The sequence below is a fragment of the Lissotriton helveticus genome, chromosome 2_1 (assembly GCF_964261635.1).
Source record: "Lissotriton helveticus chromosome 2_1, aLisHel1.1, whole genome shotgun sequence".
NCBI lineage: Eukaryota > Metazoa > Chordata > Amphibia > Caudata > Salamandridae > Lissotriton > Lissotriton helveticus.
The window spans coordinates 69,206,317-69,229,932 of NC_136059.1; the positions used below are offsets into that span (position 1 = coordinate 69,206,317).

The 23,616-nt window shown below is 42.7% G+C and overlaps 1 protein-coding gene across 2 annotated transcripts in view; it reads right to left on the minus strand.

The window, feature by feature from the left end:
* ALMS1 (ALMS1 centrosome and basal body associated protein) overlaps positions 1-23,616 on the minus strand; it is a 222,885-nt gene that overhangs the window by 61,945 nt on the left and 137,324 nt on the right. For both annotated transcript variants that reach the window (XM_078674479.1, XM_078674480.1), the window contains 5 exons: positions 21,837-22,004; positions 19,815-20,971; positions 11,868-11,979; positions 3,272-3,511; positions 1,627-1,871 (listed from right to left, as the gene is read on the minus strand). In XM_078674479.1, the coding sequence (XP_078530605.1) occupies positions 1,627-1,871; positions 3,272-3,511; positions 11,868-11,979; positions 19,815-20,971; positions 21,837-22,004 (1,922 nt within the window). The remainder of the gene's footprint in view (positions 1-1,626; positions 1,872-3,271; positions 3,512-11,867; positions 11,980-19,814; positions 20,972-21,836; positions 22,005-23,616) is intronic.

Genomic DNA, 23,616 nt, shown 5'->3' on the forward strand with positions numbered 1-23,616 from the left:
TTGTAGTGTTACTTACAGTATGGTGCCAATACGGGACTCTCTACACATGTCATGACGGCGCTAACGACGAGCTGGTTAGAATTGACCCCACTCCGCATATGTTTATTGTATTGACTTCGGGTTTGATATGGAGTGGGTGTTTCTTGTGGTGGGGGAGGTGAAACTGAGTGCGTGCTGGGGTCTGCCCTGGTCTCCTCCTTCGTTTTTCCCTTTCCTTTCCTTCTCCATCTATGTTTCTTCCTTTAGTATTTCCTTAACCTAGTTGAGCAATAGCTCTTTTCCGCTTTCTTCTAAATTTCGGGTTCCATAAAATGGGCGACAGGCACGCTGCCGTGGGGGAGGCCGTAGCCGTAGGCAGGGGTGCAGGGTGGGGGGTTTGGGGAGGGGTTTTACTCTTTTTCTTGGTTTATTTGTGTTTCTAGGGCCTCTTTTTTTGTTTGAATCTTTTGGCTTTCCCCTTCTTCTTCTTTCTTTCCTTTCCCTTTTTCAATATCGAGTTCTGGGTTGCTCATCGTACGTTCTTATGGCTAGAATTCAGGGGGTGGATGCTTTTCTTAGAAGCTTTAAGTTACACTGAATATGTATTGCATTGACACGTGATCTGCACTGTATTTGTTTATCCTGTTTACTTTGCGCTACTTTTGTCGCCTTACCTACATTGGTTCTGACTGCGAAGATCCTGATTATTGAAAACCCCTGTTATGAAGTTATTTGATTGTACGATGTCTTATCCTGTTTATTTCTCTCCTTTGATTTAAAAAAGAAAATACGAAACCTCTCTATTCCTGGTACCTATACGGTACGGACATTATCCTGTATTGCAGTGGGGCGCTTTGGAAACGGACTGTTGCATACTTATGTCTCTTATTGGTTTGCTGCCCGTGACTGTACCTGCTTTGTATTTTAAATAAAGGTTTAAAAAAAAAAAAGAAAAAAGAAGTACCAACCCCGCTCGTTCAAGACATTTCCAATCCCCGGGCCTTTTGATACCGAAGTGTTTTCTTGGCGCGAATGTGTCACAGTCGGCTTGCTTATGGTTGGCAAAAGACACAGGGTGCACATGAGATGTTGATATGTGTGTGGGTACTTTGCATGGCAAGGTGGCAACAATGAAATGGTGCGTGTTTCTTTAGAAACGCATCTTAGATTGAGTCGGCAAAACACGGCAAGATAGGCCCAAGACAGGCCGTGCCCCCAAGGGTGGTTGGTCGAAGTCCAATCCAACAAATTTCAAATGCATCTCAGAAGTGGAAAAGCAGGATCGTAAACAATACCATCGGTGACAGTAAAGAAACCGAACAATCCTACCGAAAGGAGTCAAAACACAGAGCAGAGGAACACACGTCCGAACCAGATAATGGAGAGAAAACAATCTAACAAACGAGTCGATGCCCATGCGTAATATCACTAAGAGGAGGAATCACTCGGTCTCGTGAGTCGAAAGACTTCTTTGAAGAAAAACAACTTGCACAACTCTGGACCAAACACTAGATGGCAGGCGTTTGCAGAGCACGTGTATCTACAGCCTCACATTCCATCAAACAAAATCTTCTGCATTGGGAGGCACTGGAACGACAACATTCAAGCTGCCCTACTATACTTCTCTGAGTCACAGTTTGCATTTACCTGCAACGTTATGTCCAGAAATGTCGTATGTGACTTGTTTTCGGTTACTGCTGTACGAACTCCTGTGCTCGTTCTACTGATGATCTGCTGATCCTGTAGACTCTTTTCTCGAAGTGGCTCTCTCCAAAGCCTTGTCTGGGTCAGTGGTTCATACCAAACAGGGCTGTGTCCTGCTTGTAAACTGGGTTGGTTCTCTTTCCTCGAGCCAGATTTTAAATCGTCTGCAGGAACAACCCAGGTGACTCCTTTGGAAAAGGTTACACAAGTATAAATAACTATTTTATTAAGTAAGTTTTATGAAGTGAAGAAACCTGAAACAACAATGGTTAAAAAATGCAATCAATGATTTATCTGGAATGTACTTTAACTGATAATTTCAACACAAGACCATGCTCTTTATTGTGTCTCTGTTACAGCAGAGACATAACTCATTTCTATAAGACAAGATTTGATTGTACAATGCTATTTCAAGTGAAGTAAGTAGTAGTGTTGAGATGGGTACAGTCAATTGTGACCCTACATTTCTGGCAATTCCTATAACGCCAATGAGGCCCATAAAACCACAGGCTAAAACTCCCTTCCCACAGAGACCACCAATGCTGCCAGACCCAAATGCCCATCCAAATATAGGAAACAAAACACCAAATAAATTGTGTAAGTGGCTGAACAATAGTGTTGGTACCTTCTCCAAGGTAACGGCCTAGTAGAGAGAGTGAATTACATGGAAGTCATTTGCAGAAGGATTCCAATTACTGTGGAAATACTTGTTGTTTTCTTATCACACCCGATCTCATGCAAACATGGGCCAGCCCTATTTAACATGTTCCCTTGAAGAAGGTCCACAAATTAATTTCTGCCTGAGGTGTTAAGAAGGAAGGGGGTGTGTGAAGCTTCTAATAACTTACGATTGTGTGCTGAAAACACCAAACTGTGGTGAACACTCCGCTCCCGCTGGAAGGGGAGTGGACACACATACACATCAGTTAGCAATCGCATTGCACTAGCTAAACTGCACTACAGCACTTTCTAAAAACAAAAGATCAGGAAGATGGAAGTGTCTCATTATTTGGTAACAGACTAAGTCAGGGCTTAGGAGCAGGCATATAGATTAAATAGCTAGTGTTTTAGTGACACAGGTATAAATCAGAAAAAAACAATGCGGTCAATCAGTGCTTAATGTGTTACAAATAAAATAAAAGGAACAAGTGGAGAGATTGAAATGTTTCTTAGGAACCTGCTGATGGCACTGTCAAATAAGGTGGTGGCTGAAGACCAAAGCTGTCCTAGTTATGATTCCACCTCATGCCTCTTTCTTCTACCAGCCTACACTTCCCGTCTCATTTTATCTCACTCTTGCTGGTTATTTTTTATTCCTATTTGTTGCTTCAACACTGTTTTTCTTTCACCCTTTTCTTACTTGTTGCCCCCTTTTGTATCTTTGTCTCTTTTGCTCTGAGTCAAAGTCTGATAATTAAAAATAGGTCCCAGTTGCCAAAGTACGTACCAGTGCCCACCACCAGCACAAATTAAGCACAACTGCCAATGTGTAAAAAAAATACTTTTCAATTCACGATACAACAGGGAGTAGCTGGAGATACTATTCAGCACCTTTGATCTGCACTGAGTGATAGCACTGAGAGCTAACCTGTTGGCTGTGGTCTCCTTCTTCTTGGGATTTTCTCTGCCAGAATGCCATTTGGCCATTTTTTCTGTTCCCTGCTGTCTTCTGGTGTGGACAGCCTGCTCTCCATGTATTGGCTGAGAACTCCACTGGCATGCGGAATGTCCCGCGTTGGCATTTCTTGATGGAGCCGGGGGGAGGGGAATGTCATGCCAACGTCTCGAGTGTTCTTCTTTGTGCCATTCATCACAATCTCAAGGTCCCCTGAGAGGAAGCAAAACAACATAACACATCAAAGGAGGGCACAGGACACCATCTGTCCAGACCTTATCTGCCTTCTCACAATTATAAAACAAGGCAACTAAGCCCACTGAATGCCACACCAATGGTTTTCGATTTCTGAAAAAGAGGCGTGTCTAACCCTCGACCCAGAGGGACAGAATTAGGTCATATTTTCATGTAACCCACACAAAATAAATGTACTTACAATAATGGAAATCATCTCTATAAAAATGTATGATCTTGAAAATCTGCATTAGATAAGGGCGGTATGGACTAAGGTTTGGACCTCCAGTCTTTCCCCACTGCCTTCAACACATCTAAACTGAACAAGCCACGTTCAAGAGCCATGTTATTTAGATCTAAAATGTAAAGCAGGGATAGAGAAGGTTTTCTTCTTAAATGTTTAAATTGCCTTCTTGATCCACTGTGTTTGAGAGTAACTCTTTCAAAAAGGCCAAAGATGCAGGAGTGACTTTTTCCCAGTGTAGTAGAACCTCAATTTCTATGTGTCTCTGCCTTGCTTCAACCTTTAGTTTGTTGACCTCGGATCATCAACCTGCCTGTACCAGAGTTCTGGCAATGAAGTGTGACTTGTTTGGAGGGGTCTTGAGGCTAACAGTACAAAGGTTACAACCCACAAATATGCTTATATAAGACTTGTTTGCAGCCCCTACATTCTCAGTAGAAAATGCAGAACGGTAGGAGAGGATGATGTAATGTAAAAAATATTTATAAAGCGCAACTAACACCTAACGGTTTCTTGGCGCTCAGGCATGGAGAGACAGACATTCCGTGGGGCGAAGAGCGTTAATTGTAAGAATTGCAAAACAAATGGGTTTTAAGAAGGGACCTGAAGCAGGTATAGGGGGAGGCAAGTCTTATGCCAAGAGGGAGTGTATTCCAGAGAAAAGGGGCAAGGACTGAGAACCTAAGTCCTCCCTGTTTCTTGCGTTTAAAAACCGGGACCTTAAGTAAGGCCAAATGGGAGGAGCGGAGATTGCGGGAGGGGACGTATGGGTGCAATAGTGAGGAAATAAAAAACGGGCCCATGCCGGCCAGTGACTTGAAAATAATACAACCAAGTTTGAATTTGCAGCGCTCAGAGACAGGGAGCCAGTGGAGGGATTTTAACAAAGGACGGACGTGTTGGTGCTTAGGCTGTTGGTAAATAAGACGTGCGGCCTGATTCTGGACAAGTTGCAGCCTCTTCAGTTGGTAGGCCGGTATACCAACATAGAGGGAGTTGGCGTAGTCTATCTTAGAGATGACTAGAGCCAACAAGACCAAGGTGGGGGCCTCAGTGGTCAGGAAGCGAGCAATCTTTCGAATTTTCCTTAACTGAAAAAAACTGGAGGAGACTACCGCATTGATCTGGGGCTTCATCGTAAGGTCATTACTAATGATGACCCCCAGACTTTTTGCTGAGTTGACTGGGCTTGGGGGGAGACCCAACCTCGCGGGCCAAAAGATGGATTTCCATGGGTTGGCGGCCCCCCCGACAAGCACCAACTCTGTCTTGTTGGGGTTGAGTTTCAGGTGATTCACCCCCATCCAGTCACTAATGCGACAGAGGGTGGACTGGAAATTGTCAATGGACTGGTCCGAGGAATTAATATCGAAGACCAGCTGGATGTCATCCGCGTAATTGAACGCGGTGACATTACTACCTCGTAAGGATGGAATAAGGGGGGTCAGGTATAAATTAAAAAGGAGAGGGGATAAGGAGGAGCCCTGCGGGACACCACAAGTTAGCCCGACCCTGTCAGCAGAAAACTGAGAGAGCCGGACCGCCTGGTGGCGTTTACTCAGGAAGGAGCAAACCCAGTCAATGGCGGTGCCCCGGATGCCAGCCTCCCTGACACGGTCGACCAGGATGTCATGGTCGACCGTGTCAAAGGCGGCTGACAAATCCAGGAGCACCAGAGCCTGACTGATGTTAGAGTCCGCCCCTCTCCGCAGTTCCTCCATAACTGAAAGTATAACAGACTCCGTGGAGTGAGCGGGTCTGAAACCGGCCTGTTGGGAATCAAGGAATTGTGAGTGTTCAATAAATGAGCTCAATATGTTGGTAACATGAGACTCGAGAACTTTACTGAGGTAGGGGAGGAGGGAAATGGGACGGAAATTACTCAAGACCGTAGGGTCTGCCATAGGTTTTTTAAGAACGGGCACAACCTCGGCAACTTTAAATGAACTAGGAACCAGGCCAGAAGAAAGAGAATTATTCAGTAGCACCAGGGGGGGGGGATAGGACAGGCTGTGAAAGCCTCACGGAGGATCAAGGGAGGACAACAGTCAGTGGGGGAACCAGAGGCGACCTTATTTAAAAGAGCTAGAAACTCCATCTCCGAGATTGGAGGGATCTGAGTCAGCCGCTGAGGGTTGGAAAAGGGCAGGAAGGAGTCAGACCTAGGGGAGTGGGGCGGGACCAAGGATAAGATGCTGTTTTTAATATTGGCAATTTTGTCCACAAAAAACTGGTTATATGGATTCAACAGGAAAACCTCTGCAGACTCTGTTCAAACTGATTATGTGATGTGTTTTTATCTAAATTGAACACTCAGGCAGCTGTCAGACCTCTGAAGATGTGAGGTTCACCAGGAAAGGCGCAGACGGGAGTGGGGGCCAAGAAGGAGAAGTCAAATGTAAAAGAAAAGTGCTCACAAGTCAATTTACTGCTAACTAAGCAGTGACTGTGCTTTACACTATGCAGTACATTCAGTAATTAGACCAAAGATTCACCAGCAGCTCCATGTGTGTGTTGGGCTGCTTGAACATCTTCTCTGGGAACATCACAGCCGTGGAGGAATGTTCTTTTCTAGAGGGACATGATTGTATTGAGGCAAGAGGGGTCCTCTTTGAGTCAGATGCCACAGTTGAGCAATGTGACTTTGAAGAAAACTTGAGCTCACGTTTGACCTTGTGGTAAGTGAGAACTCAGAGCGACTGAAGGGATAATAAGTGAAGAAGTGACACAGTGAAACAGTGGTGGACCAAAGGGCATCGTGCTTGACACTGTAGAATGCTAATCTGATAGTTCACAAAGCCAGAGTACATACATATACAAGTAATAATCGTACAGCATATACAAGTAAACCAACAACATTCACAAAATATTTCAAGTAACAAGAGGAGCAGTAAGACATTTAAAATCAGACCTCAATTTATTATACATACACAATGTAAGACTCAACCCAACGCTAAACAAAGATACATCACATGATCGCGCTGGCCCGTTCCTTAACTGTAAAAACAAATACATGGATGTTATAGACTTAACCGATATTCAAAGGCTGCCTTGTAATGATGAATCCTTTCTGTAGTCAATACTGCATACAAATAATGTGTGTCAAGGAACAAAAAAATGACAAAAAAAAGAAAACATTCATACAAGATTGCTTAAGGTATGACCAGTGACACAAAGTGGAGTGCGCGTTTGAGGATCTGTGGTCTGGCTACCTACATATTCCATCTAAATAAGACTGATCACAGGAATTCAGAGTCAAGAAATGGCTTTATTGCAGGACTTGGTCACGGATAGTTTACACAGCTCAGTATTTGCTCTGTCTGAGTAGCATAAATCTTGAAACTCAGCAGTCAGCTTTTTGTCGTTGCTGAGACCACTTTGGGGGCATTAACAATATAAAAGAAGCCCACTTGAGCTAGTATATACTTCATATTACTCAGTCTGGGGATAGGGTAAACATTTGGATATTTCAGCACATCCTAAATATTTTTCCTTGATACAAGGCATGGATATTGAACCGCACAGACAACCACAGAATGCAACCCAAGCTCTTGGTGATAAGCACAAGTAGAAATGTCATTGTTCTCTGCTATCTGGAATGGCTGGAAATCTGCGTAACCCCAAATTCCTGCATCATTATTTTCCAAAACAACAGTCTTTCTGTACCTTTTTGCTACACTTTGATGTGATAATCAACCTGAATTATTATTGATTTCTATTTCAGATTAATTATGATGGAAATGAGCCTTTTCTGTGTGGTTACCCAAGATTTTTCACCTTGCGCTGGGCCCTAAAGTTTTGCCTGCTTTAGGACTCTGTGCACAATACCCCTGGCTAACCAGTAGAGTGCCCGTGCTCCCCCTTTGAACACGGCCCAAGTATATGGCACAAAACGTACCCAAGGGTCAATAAGGTAAATGCCACTCGTGGACTGCAGCACCTAATATGCCATCCACTATAGTGGCAGTGCCAACATGGCTTCAGATCTACCACTGTAGTCAGACTGAAAGAACGTGGAATAGGGCAGTAGTACTGAAGGTGCCTCACTCATACGATGAGTTGACCTGATTGCAAGGCGGGAACAGTCTTGAATGTCAAGGTACACTGCAAGCAGCTATGCAAAGACTCGAAAGGCATCGACATGAGCAACGTTAAGACCAAAGATCCCCCTGTTACATCACAAAAGGTTTGAGAGAGAACATGTGCTTCAAACCTGTAATAAACTGCATCAGAACAAGTGATTTAAACAAGGATGGCTGGGCTGTCAATCACAGACAGGTCTGACTGATATCCTTTTACAGTGCCCACTGCAAGACTTTGCTGGGCTAATGAAAAACCAAACAAAAGCAAGTCTGACAGCTTCATCTGAAAAGGAACATTGTCCCAAACACCACCACTTTACAAACTTCTCCCAGCGCAGTTTGGTTTGTGGAAGGGTGTCTCGAGGTGAGAAGGACATCTACCACCTCATGCAGCATATTGAAAGCAGCTACCTTCCACCACTCATCCTCTGCCCATGGCAGTGTAAGCTGTGCAGATTCGGAGGGAGGATTCTGCCATGCTGCGGGGACAAGAGGTGGTAGTGCGATTGGAGGACAGTAGATCTAGTTACCGCACTATCCTGGCACAAAATACAACAATCAGGCCTGGCTGTTCTTTATCTTATTCAGGACTCAGGGTACAAGAGACAAATGTAGGAAGATGTACAGAAATCCCTGGTTCCGTTTCACCGGAATGTGTCATGTAACAAGTGTTCTTCAGGAAACTCCAAAGTGCAATAATGCCTGTTTTGGAAGGTGGTGAAAAGGTCTAGCCAGGTAGATGCAGAAGCCACTCAAGATCTGCCAGGTGACTTCTGGTCAGTCGTCCACTCTGGCATTCAGAGACTCTGCTAGGTGGTTGGCGAACAGAAAGATAACCTAGTGCTCTAGCCACCTCCATCGGCACAAAGTCTCCTGGAACAGGATGCTATGCACCCCGCATCTTGCAGTACTATAGGGCAGTGGTGTTGCCTGTAAGAACCTGCACAAGCCTTCCCTTGATGGTGGCAAGAAGGCTTTCAAGAACAAGAAAATGGCTCAAAGTTCCAGAACGTTAATGTGGAGCTGGCTCTCCACTGGGACCAGAGACCTCTGATATCTAACTCCCCTAAATGACTCCCCACCCACAACACAGCAGCATTGCCTCCGTAACCCCTGTCATTTCTGGTGGGATGGAAGATATGCCTGCCGCAAGACATTTTAGATTGCTCTGCCACCACGGTGGATCTGAACTGATTCTTCTGCATCCTGGATAGTGTAGGAAAGGCGGATACTGGGCCCCACAAGATTTCGGGTTCCACTGAAGAGCTGCCATTTGCTTTTTAGGGTGCTTGGTGAAAAGATCTGTGTCATCAGATGCTGGTATAAGATGTCTGCCCACTTGCCAGTTCACTGCAAGCATTAAGCTGAAGATGGCTGGCTTGCATCCAGGAGTTAATGTGAGCCATAGTATGAAAACATGGTTTTGCTAGCCACAAGAGTATCTGTTAAAGCATCATTTAACTAGTGCCAGGGCTCAAATGTTTGGCTCGGGTTGTAGTATTTCATCAAAATATCTGTCTTAGTATCAATGGAGGAAAACTGTAATTCATTAGCTACCCTCTAACCACCTCTACGATGAGGCCCTTTCTTCTGTTGGAGGCCTATGAGGCGAATCAAGCTCTGTCTATAGAGAGGTGTCAAGCCAACTGGTGTTTCATAAAACAAGGTATAGGGCATCATCAATGTAATGAGGGGGAGCATGCCATTCTCCCCTCCACCATCATCTTCAACAACATATTGTGTGTACCCTGCTCTGGAACATGGTCAGAATAAGAGCCAAGCAGAGAAAGGAGCCTCTGCTGGTAGCTGCCACGTGGTAGAGACATGGGGTTAGAGTCAGGAGGCAAGACAAAAGGTTACACTTTTATCATCTCAAAGCGCGACATCAAGCAGATATCCGGATTGGACATGGTCTTTGACACCGGTTCATAAACTGTTGCTAGCGGCACTGGTACCAGCGCTGGAGTGGCAGACACCAACGTGGATCTAGGGGCCAGAGTGGAAATGTGTGCTGGAAGGGGAATATGGCACTACAGAGGGTCCACCTGGTGGAAAACAGACTGGAGGCCCCTGCGGTTCTGTCTGGACCAGACGCGCACCAGAAAGAGCCAGAAGCGCATGGCCTCACTGAAGGCCTTGATGTGCTTTGGGGTTGATGACAGCCTGGGAAACTATGAGCATTCGGGATCAACTGAGGAATTGGTACCCTGGCCTGTGACCTTGATGGAGTACAACTAACATCTCAACCTTGCATCTTCTCCTTGGAGTCAGAGTAAGAAAGGTCAAGTGCTGCTTCACTTTTTCATGCTAGCTTTTAGGCCTAGACTTATACTTACCAAAGGACTTCAAGTGAGAAGAGGAGCAGGTGGGCATGCAGTCCTATGAATGGGACTACAACCTGCAGTGAAATCTATACAAAGGCTGCACATTCTTCTTGTGTTCGGCGGCACCCAACTTTGCCTCCCAGTCCTTTAATCAGCCTGAGGGCGCCCTTATCATGAGTCGTGTCCTGAGCCCAGGCACCAAAGACATACATTGTGTGGGTCTGTGTCCGACATTAGCTACTTGCAGTTGAGACCATGCTTAAATCCGGATGCTTTTGGTGGGAATATTGTTCCCTAGCACTGGAAAAAAAAGTTGGTAGCAAAGCTCCTGATCTAGGTCAAAAAGCGCAGAGAAAGGACCTGGCATCAGTATGCGTGGGTGGTGTCTCTATGTGGCTCTACTCTGTCACCTATGGAGTGGTAAGGAGTCAGCACGAAGCCACACAATGGACCCAGTAGCAAGAAGGAGCACACCATGAAAAGAAACATTTCCAGGTCCAGTCTGGCCCCCGGGAATATTCTATAGTGAGGAATTAGCTGTTCGCAATATCCATCAGAAACAGCAGCATCCTACACACTCAGAGACATTTACAAAGATTTTTCTAAGAAGAAAGTTTTGAAGGAAAGAAACTCGACAAGATAATGTGAAAAAGTGAAGCAAAGTGTTGAAGACACACTTTTTCTTGTATTAAAGAGGGTTATCACTCTGTCCACTTGTAGACCTGGGATTCCAACCCCTGAATTCTGCATGAGCACCAGACTAGATTTTAGAGGGTGGAAAATCCATCCAGTAGCATCACATGAGGCTCAGGCTTGCAGCCTGGCCTCAACCCTTGCCCAATTCCCTTCCATAGCAAGGGGAGCACAGAAAGCTTCCTTCTGTCAATCCAGAGATACTGCTCTGTCCTGACGCACCTGCCTCCATGCTTTTACTTACCACCAGCTCAGAGCTGGTGGCAAATAGAAGCATATTTACCCCGAATGGTGATACCAAAGGTCAAATAATGATTATAACTGGATTTATATGCAGGAACACCTTCCAGAAACTATGGTATTCATGTACATAAATCTACCGACCTTGTGACTGAGGCTAATATCTTCAAATTAAAAAGTCCAGCGAGGTGCAGCAGACGATGGAAGGGTGACGAGAAAAGGGAAAGTGCTTATGTTGAGAAACTGAGGCCAGAGAGGTTTTCACAAATTAAATTAAGTGTGCTTTGTCCTAGTTTCACATATGGCCAAAGGGATGTACTCAGGGAGATATAGGCCAGACGTGTTAAGTAAGGTCTCTAATGTTTCTAGACAACTTTTGGCTCCACACAAACGGAAGCACCACAGGGATGCATTCAGACATACGGAGCAAAGGTAAGCATTCGGAGCAGATATGGGAGCTGAACTGCCCAGGCATCTGACACAGTAGAGGCCCTTTGATTTTATTTAAGACATATCCCCAAAGCAAATGCAAGTCCTGGCTATGCTGACGTTTTGGAAATTCATGGATTTTTTCCTGGTGGTGTGGACGGTAATACTGGATAGCAAAACATGGCCAATATGGATCAGTTCAAAATAGTGGTAACATAGCCAATATATACAATTTGAGTTCTGCCACCTATCCAGTCCACACACATAATGAATAGAAAATGCCATCCTGAGGGCGTGAACCAGTTCCTGGTAAAGTTTCTTACCTGCTTGAACACCCTTGTGCTTGACATGCTTTTTGTTAGTGAGAGCTGTGCTGGGACCCCAGGAACTGCTGGCCGTAGAGACCGTGTCTGAAGAAACTTCTGCATCCGTCATCTGCGAGAAAGGAAGAGATGAGATTAGGTACCACTTCCATGTCAAAGCACAGGGAGATGAAAGCACGCAATGAGACAAAACTGTGGATGCGTACTCTGCAGCTGCGTTCCAATAACAAGGCTGTGCACCTATAGAAGAGTAGTTCAATCATTCGATTTTCAGCTTTTGGAAAAAGTAGCGAGTGCCCCATTCTTTTATACCATGGCACAGGTGCTCAACATTAGCCCTCAGTGCCCAGATCCATGCCAGATTTTCAGCCTCTCCACTATGTCAAAAATGTCCATTTAGATTAATGATATGGCAATTTAATCTTCTAATCAAGTGGAAGTGCTGCTCACTAGTGCCTGCCGAGGGATCTCTATCCCTACTTGTTAACTGTATCCTGTTTCTGCTGCCAGAGCTAACGCTCGTTTTCCTCTTTGCCCTGTGGTGCGCCTCCCCTTGACTCGCTGGTGTGAGCGTGAGCTGCAATCCGCACGCTCTGTCCATCGCTCCCAGCTGGAGTCAGTAGGGTCGAGGCCAGGAAGAACAAACTACAGTGCGCCAAGCCCGGGGGACTGCGAGGACCAGAAACCCCAGCTGGGGTCAGCTGGTTCCTCTTCCACCAGGCGACACGCCCACTGACACGCCCACTGCCGAAACATAGAAAAATCCAATTGCTTCGCGCGTAGCGGGACGCGCGCGGGACCAAGCGCGGGGCCAAGCCCGGGCAAAGGGCGGGCCGTCTGTGGCCGTCCGGGGACGACCGAGGACGGGACGGGCCACCCCACTAACATCGAAACCAGGAGATTAGGCCCATCTGACCACTAGGATTACAAAACTCCCTAATGATGGCTTTAAAAAAGCTGCGCTCAAGAACAATTTATATGAAACGCATGGGTACCGATGCAGCTATTAGAAATTCTGTCGATAAAGCTATGAAACCAGGTCAAATTTCCAATACACCGGCAATAACTAAATACTTTTCTACTCTCTCAGAGAAAAACCACTCATTTTTTCGTATTTCGGAAGATGAAAAAAAGCAAAATCTCTCAATCAATAATTGTGAACATCAGTCAATACCACCCTTAGAACTAAGTAACCAAAATCAAGTACTATCAAATCCAGAGATTAATTTGTCAAAGATCTTCCCCTCGGAAGAGTACCATCAATCAATCTTAGAGATGTCTCAAATAACACCAATTAAACAGCAGGATAATGATTTAGTCAAGGAGGTCTCAGTAAGTAATAATACGAAGATCGAAGAGCAGAAATCAGTGACTCCGTTAAGACAAAACCAGCCTCTTACCAGTTCCCCAGATAAATCACCTAAATTGTATATTAATCAAACTAATCTCACTGACTTTTACTTTTCTAATTTAACCCAGCCAGCTACCGTTCCACCCCTGTCAAAAGCACTCTTTTCCCTTCAAGACATTTTGGAATCAGTTCTCACCCATCTAGGTCAAATTTTAGCCAACTCAGATGACACTTTGGACGTCCAAATAGGTATTCTCAAATTCTTGGTGGAGGAAAAAAAGAAAAAAGAATTACTTAAAGATTTATCCGATAAACCAGAAATGGTTAACCCAGTACAGTCTGAAGATGGTTGTAAAAAAAGAACAAGACCTCAAAAAATGCAAAACGCAAGTACGCAAACATCAGATGCGAAAATAATCGAGACTGAAACTGAGGAATTACGAATAAAGGAAAACTCCCATAATCTACTCTCTGAAGAAGCTCTTCAGAGAAGAAAAGGAATATACCTCCGAAAATAGCATTAAACACTATCCTATTTTTTCCAATAAAGAAACTGAGAAAGGACAAGGTTCGATATCCCCTGAAAATAAATTACATTCAACAAAGGATATCAAAGAAAATGAAACAAAACAGACGGGAAAAATCATAAAAAACAAAGAAGTGAAGGAAAATATGGGAAAGAAAAAGCACGGACGACCTCTGAGAAGAATCCAAAAGAAAAAAGGGAACAAACTCAAATTTCAAAGACATACTTTTGCTAATTTGGTGAATACTTCACCGACTCAAATAACAACGCTGGTGAAGCCTTTGAATCCAAAAGCAGAAGAATATTGCCAGCCAACAGTAAGAAAATTAACTGAGCAAAAAATTAACAATACAAAAGATCTACAAGATCATAAAACTTGGCAGTGGGATGGAAATCAATCAAAACACCTAACAATAGAGGAACTGTTTCCTACTGACAATATTCCGCTCAATCCAGGAAGAATAATTAATTTATTACAAGAAATACCTTCCCTGAACTCCTTGACAAGTAAAGAAATAGACCTAGTACGCTTTCCAAAAAAAGAAAATTTTAAATTTGCACAAGTGATATTCTTTTCCCCAGTTCTCCCCGGAATAATTATAAGAGATAAGGAAATCCTACAAAAGCATGGGTATGATGTAATTTCAATTCCAGAAATCAAAACTAACTTACAAAATGCAGTAGTAATTAGACAATCTCATACTGAAAATAAACTCAGTTTAGAAAGGCAAGAATATACATCAATCAACATGAGTAAAGATATATTAAAAATACAAGTAACGCATGGCGAAAGGTCGGTTTGGTCCCGGAAAACTAATCCAAAAGAAAAGGAGAATAACCTACTATCCTGGACGTGGTTACCAGAAGTATTAAACAGCAAAAAAATGGATAATGAGCAACAACGTCAAGTTTAGCAAAGGTTTGAAATTATCATTATGGAATATGGCCGGGAAAACCGCCAATAAAATGAAAGATGCAATAAAAGATAACCCAGACATTCTTGCTTTGCAGGAAACATGGTTCACCATTCCCTTCACGCAAAAAGGATATTATGTCTACGAAAATCTAGCAAAAAAATCTAAAAGGGGTCACGCGAAAGGAGGTATGGCAATCCTGCTGAAAGAAGATTACTCTTGGTCACAAGAAATAATTGATACCTATTCGCACAATCTACAATGTATCAAAGTACAACTTAAACTACAACCAGCAGATGCTCATAAGAAAATACTACTTTTTAATATCTACGCGCCACCAAGTAAAAAACTTGACCCTTTATTCGATCATCTCTTAGAGACCATATTTAACATCCTCGAAGATCAACATCATCTACCCTATATCATCATGGGCGATTTAAATGCTAAAATATCTAATAGTGAAATAAAGAAATGGTCTACATTATTCAAGGAGGAATCACTGGAAATAGCGCTCCCGCAATTTCCAAAAGGAGTAAAGTCGGACAAAAGAGGTAGCTTATTATTATCATTCCTTCCAAGTATAAACGGGATAATATTAAATGGAAACACCAATGGAGATAAGCCAGCTTCATTTACTAGACAAGGAAATGGAGTCTCCTCTATTTTAGATTACTTTATATGTGGGAACGAGTTAAAAGAACAAATTTCTGAGTTGTCCATCAAGTTTAATGAGGAAAGTGATCATGCCCTTCTATGCCTAACAACACTCTGGATGCCACAAACCACCTTCCAGAATGATCCAATATTCAGTAAACCCAAAATAGAAGTAAATCCAGTCCAACGTCGGATCTTTTGGGGTGCGGAAAATTTGGACTATCTGAATGAACTAATCACACAATCTCAATTGTTAACCGTTACTTACTCAGAAGACCCAATCAAGAATTATGAAATTGTATTATACGAACTTAAATACGCTATACTAAGCAAATCAAAACAGGACAGACCACCACAAAAAAAGTGTGTCAGCAAGTACAAAAATTGCAATCAGCCAACTATAAAAATGCTTAATAGGATGATTCGAGCTCAGTATCTGATTAAATCGTCAACATATAAAGCTGAAGTAAACAAACTGAAGAATCAAATTCGAAGACAATGGGCCAAACAAGAAAGGTTGAAGCAGGACCGTAATTGGATTGATATCCAAATAGCAGTAAGGCAATGCAATCAACGAAAATATTGGTCTTTGATAGCGAAGATGACGGGAACTACAAAGAAGATTGAAGCAATTCCTGTCTCAGAAGAAGACTGGGGCAAAATTTTAAATGATCTGTACAAACCCAACATGAATGGATTGGTGAGAAAGGATACTGACCAAGAAAAGATAACCAAAGATATAAAACTCTCCAGGGCCTCGGCAGTGTCAATTGCTTTGAATATCAAAAAGGCAAGAAGTACGGGCGCATTCGGTCCTGATCAGATCCCGATTAAGGTTTATCAAGTTGACAAAAAAGCATGGGGTCAGATGCTAGCGCCATTATTCAACTATATATTCGACTCTGGGAACATTCCAAACTCGTGGAAAGGAAGTACAATAATTCCAATATATAAAAAAGGAAAAAGGAGTATAGCTGGCAATTATAGACAAATTGCTTTAATGGATGCTGGCGGAAAGATCTTTGCGGCAGAAATACTTGACCGGCTGAAACTTTGGGCATTTTCGAAGGGATTAATCCCCATGTTTCAGGCTGGGTTCCGGCCGAACCATTCAGTTACGGATAACATAGCTACCCTTCAATTTTTATTAGACAAATACGTAACTGGGAAATCCCAAACAATATACGCAGCCTTCATTGACTATTCTACAGCATTCGACAGGCCGACACTATGGATGAAATTGAGAAAAATGGGTATCCCAGAGCCTCTACTACAATTAATTGTGAACTTACACAGTGAAACCTGGTGTCGTGTCCAAATGGGGGGTGAGAAGGGCCTGTCAAAGGTAATACATACATCTAATGGACTAAAGCAAGGGTGTCTTTTGGCCCCGATCTTATTCTCCCTATACCTGAGTGACCTACCGTCGCATCTACAACAAGGGTTATGTACTCCACCGAAAATGGCAGCTCAACGGATACATTGTTTGCTGTATGCGGACGACATAGTCTTGTTTGACTTGACACCCTTTGGTCTTCAAAATCTTTTAGTTATCTTACACAACTACTCGAAAGAACATTTTTTAACTCCGAATATAAGTAAAACCAAAGTAGTTGCATTTACAAACACAAAAAAAGATGTGAAGTACCAATGGAAACTGGGAGGAGAGACCTTGGAACAGACAAAGGAATATACCTATCTCGGAAGAATCTTTTCACATAATATGAGTAATAGTAAACAAATTACCCATTTAAAAAGGAAATGTGATCTACATGCTGGGGCAATATCACGCCTGTATACGAATACTGCAAGCAGGCACTTCTCAGCACTAATAAAAATTTATAGAGCCAAGATCTCCCCGGTCCTATCTTACGCCTCTGAACATATTCCCCTAAAACAATGGAGTTATATGGATTTAAATGAAGGGAAAATATTAAAAAAGCTATTGAAAGTTTCCAATTCAACACCAGTACAGGCATTAAGACTGGAATGTATGATCACCAGCGCATTTGCGATATCAATAGCAAGCCTCATTAGGTGGGCCTATAACCTTCTGCATTCCAAAGAGGGTACCCTACGACATCTGCTAAAAATCGAGTCTTTTAGTGAGGATACCACTAACTCTATATTTGTTAAAAACTTGGGAGAGGCTTTTTGTTTAGCAAAAATTAGTGCAGAAATGTTATCATCCTGGACTCCCGCACAACTCAAACTATTTTTAAAAAAAATTTCACCAAAATTGAGTTATGAGCTTGATCACTCACACTGCACAAAATTATCTATGTATAAAACTTATGCTGATTCCCAAGAATATAAGCAAAAATTGCCTTATCTGGAATACACTCTTACCCATGGTGCAAGGCGTACGATCATGATGCTACGTTTGGGTATACTCCCCTTGTTATCCTTTACCTCTTCCTGGAAACAAAACAGTACCTCACAATGTAATCTGTGTTTGGGGGGTAAACAGAATTTAGAGCATCTGCTCTTTATATGTCCGAATAAAGACGTTGTCATTGCTAGGTTATCATGTCTAGAACCTATATATCGGTCCTGCCGGACCGCTAATGCAAGAGACTTCATCTCCGTATGCGTTAAGCCACCTAACGAATATGTTTGTAATAAGATTTATAAATTTTTTAAAATTACACTGAAAATGTATTAAGTTGTACGTAAATGTAAAATGTATTTTCTTTTAAACAATTTTGTGGTCCTCGAAAGAGTACCGAAACAAAATAAAAAACTTTGACTTTGACTTTGACTTTGACTTTGGCAATTTAATCTCTCTGGACATCCCGACTAGGTGGCTTGAATTCAGCTTTCATGGATCAACTTTAGGAGCGCCCTTGCACTACAGCAATGGACGACTAAGTGAAACTGAATTACCGGAGCAAAAGACCCCCCCCCAAAAAATACAGATGGTTACATAACTAATACCAAAGGTGAGCACGCAAACAAGATCAGTGACAGAAAAACACACAGAAAAAATATATTCTGTACTACAATTCCAGGATAGTGATCAGATTTGATAAAGGGATCTTAGGTTGCAAATCTCCGTGCCATGGCTCTGGATGTCCTGAGCATTTGTTTTTTAATCAATACAATATGTTCATAGAGTTTTGCAAGCTGCATTTTAAAATGTATTATAAGAACCTTGGCCTTCCCTCCTCTTTGGAGGCGAAGGGTTCTACCTCCATCATTAACAGAGTAGAGCTGTTTCTTCTCTGTTTGTGTGTTTGTCCTTCGAGCTCTATTTGCTGCTTCTCTGTTTTGCTGATCTGTCTATATACTGCTGTAGCTCCCTCTATTTCTACACGCATTATGCCTTCGCCTATTTTGCTTCTGCCATTTCTCCTTTTGGCTTTTTTTTTTATGAGGTGGCTCATTTTAGTGGGGGACCAGGCTCTTTTAGTAGAGATCATCCGCATAGTAGTTTTGTTTAGGATTGAGAAGTGACAGACACTCCCTGCAGTGTCTTACTTCTTCCTTTTGGTTCATATATTCACAAAGGACAGAGAGTATCCTGAGGAGGGATACAGCAGGAAGGGACTTGAAAGCCAAGTTTCTCAGGCCAGACACACTAGAATTGCCCAGTTAACATTTGGCCAAATGAAGTATTGACGTCTTTAACCAAATCTATCCCCAGCTACTGCCTTCGTCAATCAATGTAATCAGGACTGATGGCATTACTGTTATCTCCATTGTTATATGAGAAGCAAGGCCTTTCACTGTATTCCCTTAAATGCTAGTACTGACATACTTTCACCACCTTCTTCTTTCTAGTTATCCATATGCCTCAGAATGTAACACGTTCAAACATCTCTATCGCAGCATCATCTCCATCACCGCATCGTCTCATTCACAGCGTCGTCTCCATTGCAGCGTCATCTCCGTTGCAGCGTTGTCTCCGTCGCAGCATCGTATCACACCATCATCTCTTTCACACCATCATCTCTTTCACACCATCATCTCTTTCACACCATCATCTCTTTCACACCATCACCTCTACCACAGTATCATGTCTCAATATTAGTAATGAAATCCAGCAATAACTGTTGTTTTGAAAGTTCAATTTCCCAGTAACTGCAAGCATTAACAGATGTTCGTTTTCAAGACTCCTCCATTTCTTTCATAGTTCTCTTTAACTTATTCTTAAATGTCTGCCTGCTGATGCTTAATGGTACTAGAAGTATTAAACTCACACCACTGCAGATTATTTTTGGAATGCAAACCTAACCGTTGACTCATTTTCATTCTTTCCCATCCAGTAAACTATTCCATACTACCAGTGAAGCAGGAAACCGTGGACTCATTGCCCTGAAATATGCAGAACCACATACATATTGCTCATTGAGGCAACACTGCAGATGCTTGAGAACAAGAGTGGGCCCTCATACCAAAGTCTTGGCAATAAAACAGATCAATCCCTACTCAAATATATGTCAGCAACATAGCCAATAGCAAACAAAATAAAAGCTGAGTCTGCTGTTGACTTTATGTACCTGGGCATCTATTCTGCTCCTCTTCAGCTCTGTAAAACAAATCCGATCCTTCTCCTTGACTTGGGCCTTTCTGTTTCCTCTGCGACCCACCTCAGAGCGGATTTTCTGATGATTGATGGTGCTGTAAAGGTGTGAGAGTTTAGAGGATGGACACACCCTCTCAGGACCAAAAGCCCTGATGAGCCGTTGTGTGTCAATCGTAGAAACCGTGCTGCCAGTTCCTGTCTGAGTGGCTGTGTCGCTACCTGTTTGAGAAGCCATTTCGGATTCAGTTGCAACTGTCGAGTCAGTCACGCTGTTTTGGTCTTCTTTAGAAGAACTGTCACTTTTTGCCAATGTGTACTGTTTTTTTCGTAGGAGTCCCTTGATGCGGTCCGTGGAGAGGTCTGTCCAGTCGTCTTTGGAATCTGAGTGAAGTGCTCTTTTGTCTTTGTGGTGAACTTTTCTGACATTGTCAAGGAGGTCTGAAGAAGTCCAAGCAAACTCCTGTCTATCTTTATTCCCTTTTTGCCTCCCTTGCTTCTCCTCTCTTTTCTTGGAGTTGTCTCTGTTGGGTTCATCTTTAGCATACATCAGTGAATAAGCAGTAGGATTCTGGAGAAGCCGGGCTAGTCGATCCAAGCGTTCTACTAGGGAGATTTCCTCATGGCTGCTGCTACCAGCGTCTACCAGCCGATGCCTCTTCTGCCGCTCAAGGAACCGGTACCAGAGGTCATCCAGACTTCCACTGGACCGGGTGCTTTGCTTCAGAGACAGTTCACGTTCATGCCACTCATCACCAATAGGAGTGAGCGGATGTTTTCGTGGAGAACGATGACTTTTCTCCCTTGAAGACTTCTGCTTAGCATCATTCAGAGCTTGATTACGCAATGCTAAATTGATGTCTCTCTCCTCATCCCTACTGTCATCTAATTCAGCCTTCAGTTGAAAGAAACCCTTTTCATCCTCTTCTTGGGGATTTGCAAACTTAAGATGATGCCTTTCTAATGATAAATCATTCCTTAGTTTATCGCTGATTCGTAACTCCTGATGACTTGTGGAGGCATACGTAGTCCTGGTTTCAACATGATGTTTAGGGTGGATGTATGCAGAATGAGACTGAGCAGACTTAGTCGCAAGATGGTTCGTCTCTGACAATTCCCAGTGTGCTTCCGGTACTGTTACGAGCAAAAAAGAGAGAAATATTTCACAAATGGGGAAGCAATATTTATGAAAATTAATAGACATTAAAGATCTGGTAATTTACCTAGACCTCAGACTGGACTCACAAGACCGGTGAAATACATAGGAAACTGCAAGTCAGCGAAAAAACAAAATTCATCCAGTGATCAATTTAATTAGAAGATTTCAACTCCATCTGCTTCCACATTAGACCAAATTGTAGTCATGAAAAAAACATTATTTCTCCCTGTTCCTTACTAGTCTCGATTGTAAATAAAATTAAAAAAAGGCTCGGAAGCAGGACACCCACCCCCCTTTATTAGCCACAATACAAAAGCTGGGTAGGCTGGATATAGATAGCATAGTGGTTTTGTGAAAAATCATCACCCACATGAAACTGTTATTACCTAGTTGCACAACAAAGTAGTTTAACCATGTGAACCCGGAAATAAAGCCATAACATACTGCTCTCTTGTAGTGTAAGATATAAAAGCTCATGTATCAGATGCACTCAAATTTTATTTTGGTGACTCGGAATGTGCAACTGGAACCGAATCACAATTGTGAGCAGCATCTAGTTAAAATAGCTATTTCTTAGGATTTGCTTTCTTAAAACAGCAATGACTAATGTGGGATTGGGTTGCAGTCATAAATTGGGTCTGTTGCATAGGCAGCAACTGATGGAATCCCAATCAGCAAGTACATGGATTCTTCCACACTGCAGACCAGGGTAGTGTACGGGAGAGCAGCAGGCCCGACATCTACATATTATAATCCATCTCAAATACATTAACGAAATGCCACTTGGAACATAGACCGCAAGGTAAATTTGTTTGTGCTTCTTGCAAACCGAGACTTCACCTGTAACAGCTGTCCGGTTCAAAATATTTTCTTGCCAGGCCGCCTTTGGCGATGCTCGTCTACTGTAAATTCCCTCTGTGTGTTTGATGGGAACAGTAATTGAAGCTCTTTCATCCTCTGAACCAAGTACTTCGGCTGGGAACTTTGGTGGGATGGCATCATTTGAGCCTGCAGATGAAGGATACAACATGGTGGTTATAGTGTCTTTAATAGGAGCGTTTTTCCACAGTCAACACAAAAAACTGGTAACGATAGTAAGACCGAAGAGTCTACATAGATTTGCCTTATCACAGCCTCCTAGGGCACTCGGTGAGTGAACGTCCCACATCGGCGGCAGCCCCACCACTCACCCCCCACGGTACAAGATCCATCTCTCCTGCTTGAATATCTCTCCTTTGTGTGGATGTATCCCCCTCTCATCACCCATGGACTACAATTCAAGGGGTATTCAAAATAGGTCTGAGAGTGTTGCATCAGTGCCATGTCATGCCATAGATGTTTACCGTTTGCAAATATAACTAGTTGGAAACAATAGTAATACGAAAATAATACAAATCTGGCCCTCATACAGAGGTTGGCCAACCACTATAAACACTGTTGCTAATTATAGATTAGATTATGTCATACAAGCTATTTCGAGGTATCTGAATGTGGATAAATTACTTAATTTTGAATAAAGCTGTCAAACAAATCTTACTTAAATGCTGAGGCTTGGTTGTTGCTGATAGCCCAGCTCATACATTTTTAGGGACAAGTGTCCATGAGTGTAGCCATTCAACACTTGCCAGCAGGCAACTCCTGAAAAACTCTTGCAGGGTATATGACAGTCATTCTATGTTGGATGTAGGCCTCTAATACTACACTGCAGGTCTTTGTAGCTGCTACCAATTAAGAAACCTTCCATAAAATGGGACAACCAATTCTGACAATCTCACATCTATGTTTTTTTGCAAAATATATGTCAAACAAAAAACAATGGACGAATATCCTCTCATTCCTAGGCCAGACATCCAGGCTTCCTGATGCAATTTTAGAGCAACTGCTAGCACTCATGTAAGATTCATGCATTAACGGTTAGGACTGGAAGCATTTTGCTATTAAACTAAGGAACGTTTTGGACAAGTATAAGAACAATTTGGAGATTGTTTCTAAACATCTGAGAGGGAATTAGGAGCACTTAAGGAACACTTGGCAACCTGTAAAATATGTAGCCAGACTTAAATAATCTGTAGTGTAAGACTGGAGCACTTAGCCGCTTTTAGCTGATCTGTGTTCTTGAACTGGACACATAGTTGCCTCATTAAGAGCACTTTGGATGACAGTTTTGGAGCTAGCTTAAAACCAATTCCAAACATTTTAAGACTACACACTGGTCTGGGTCAGTAGACGTTTAGATTGTAATGAACAGCAAATTTAGGGTTCAGGAGACAAACATTCAAGTCACACTTGATGGCTTAATGGGCAGCTGATGTCAGTGCTGGGGTAGCAGCCTCCTGAGCATGTCCTATTTCATCCTCCTACTTACAGTAACCAACTGCAAATGAGGCCACTCAAGCGGTGTTGATTTCAGTGCAGAATCTTGATTATGTTGTTTACGCCCCTGTCCTTTTCCTCCGACCTATATACACCTACATATTAATTTTCCTCTCTTTCATTGGCCCTATTTTGCTAGATCTTCTCTAGCCTTGCCATTTAAAGTTGCTACTATTGAATATTTACAAAAACAACAGTTGATGGACAGAATGCAGAAGAATGTCATACATTCACCCCAGTACAGAGA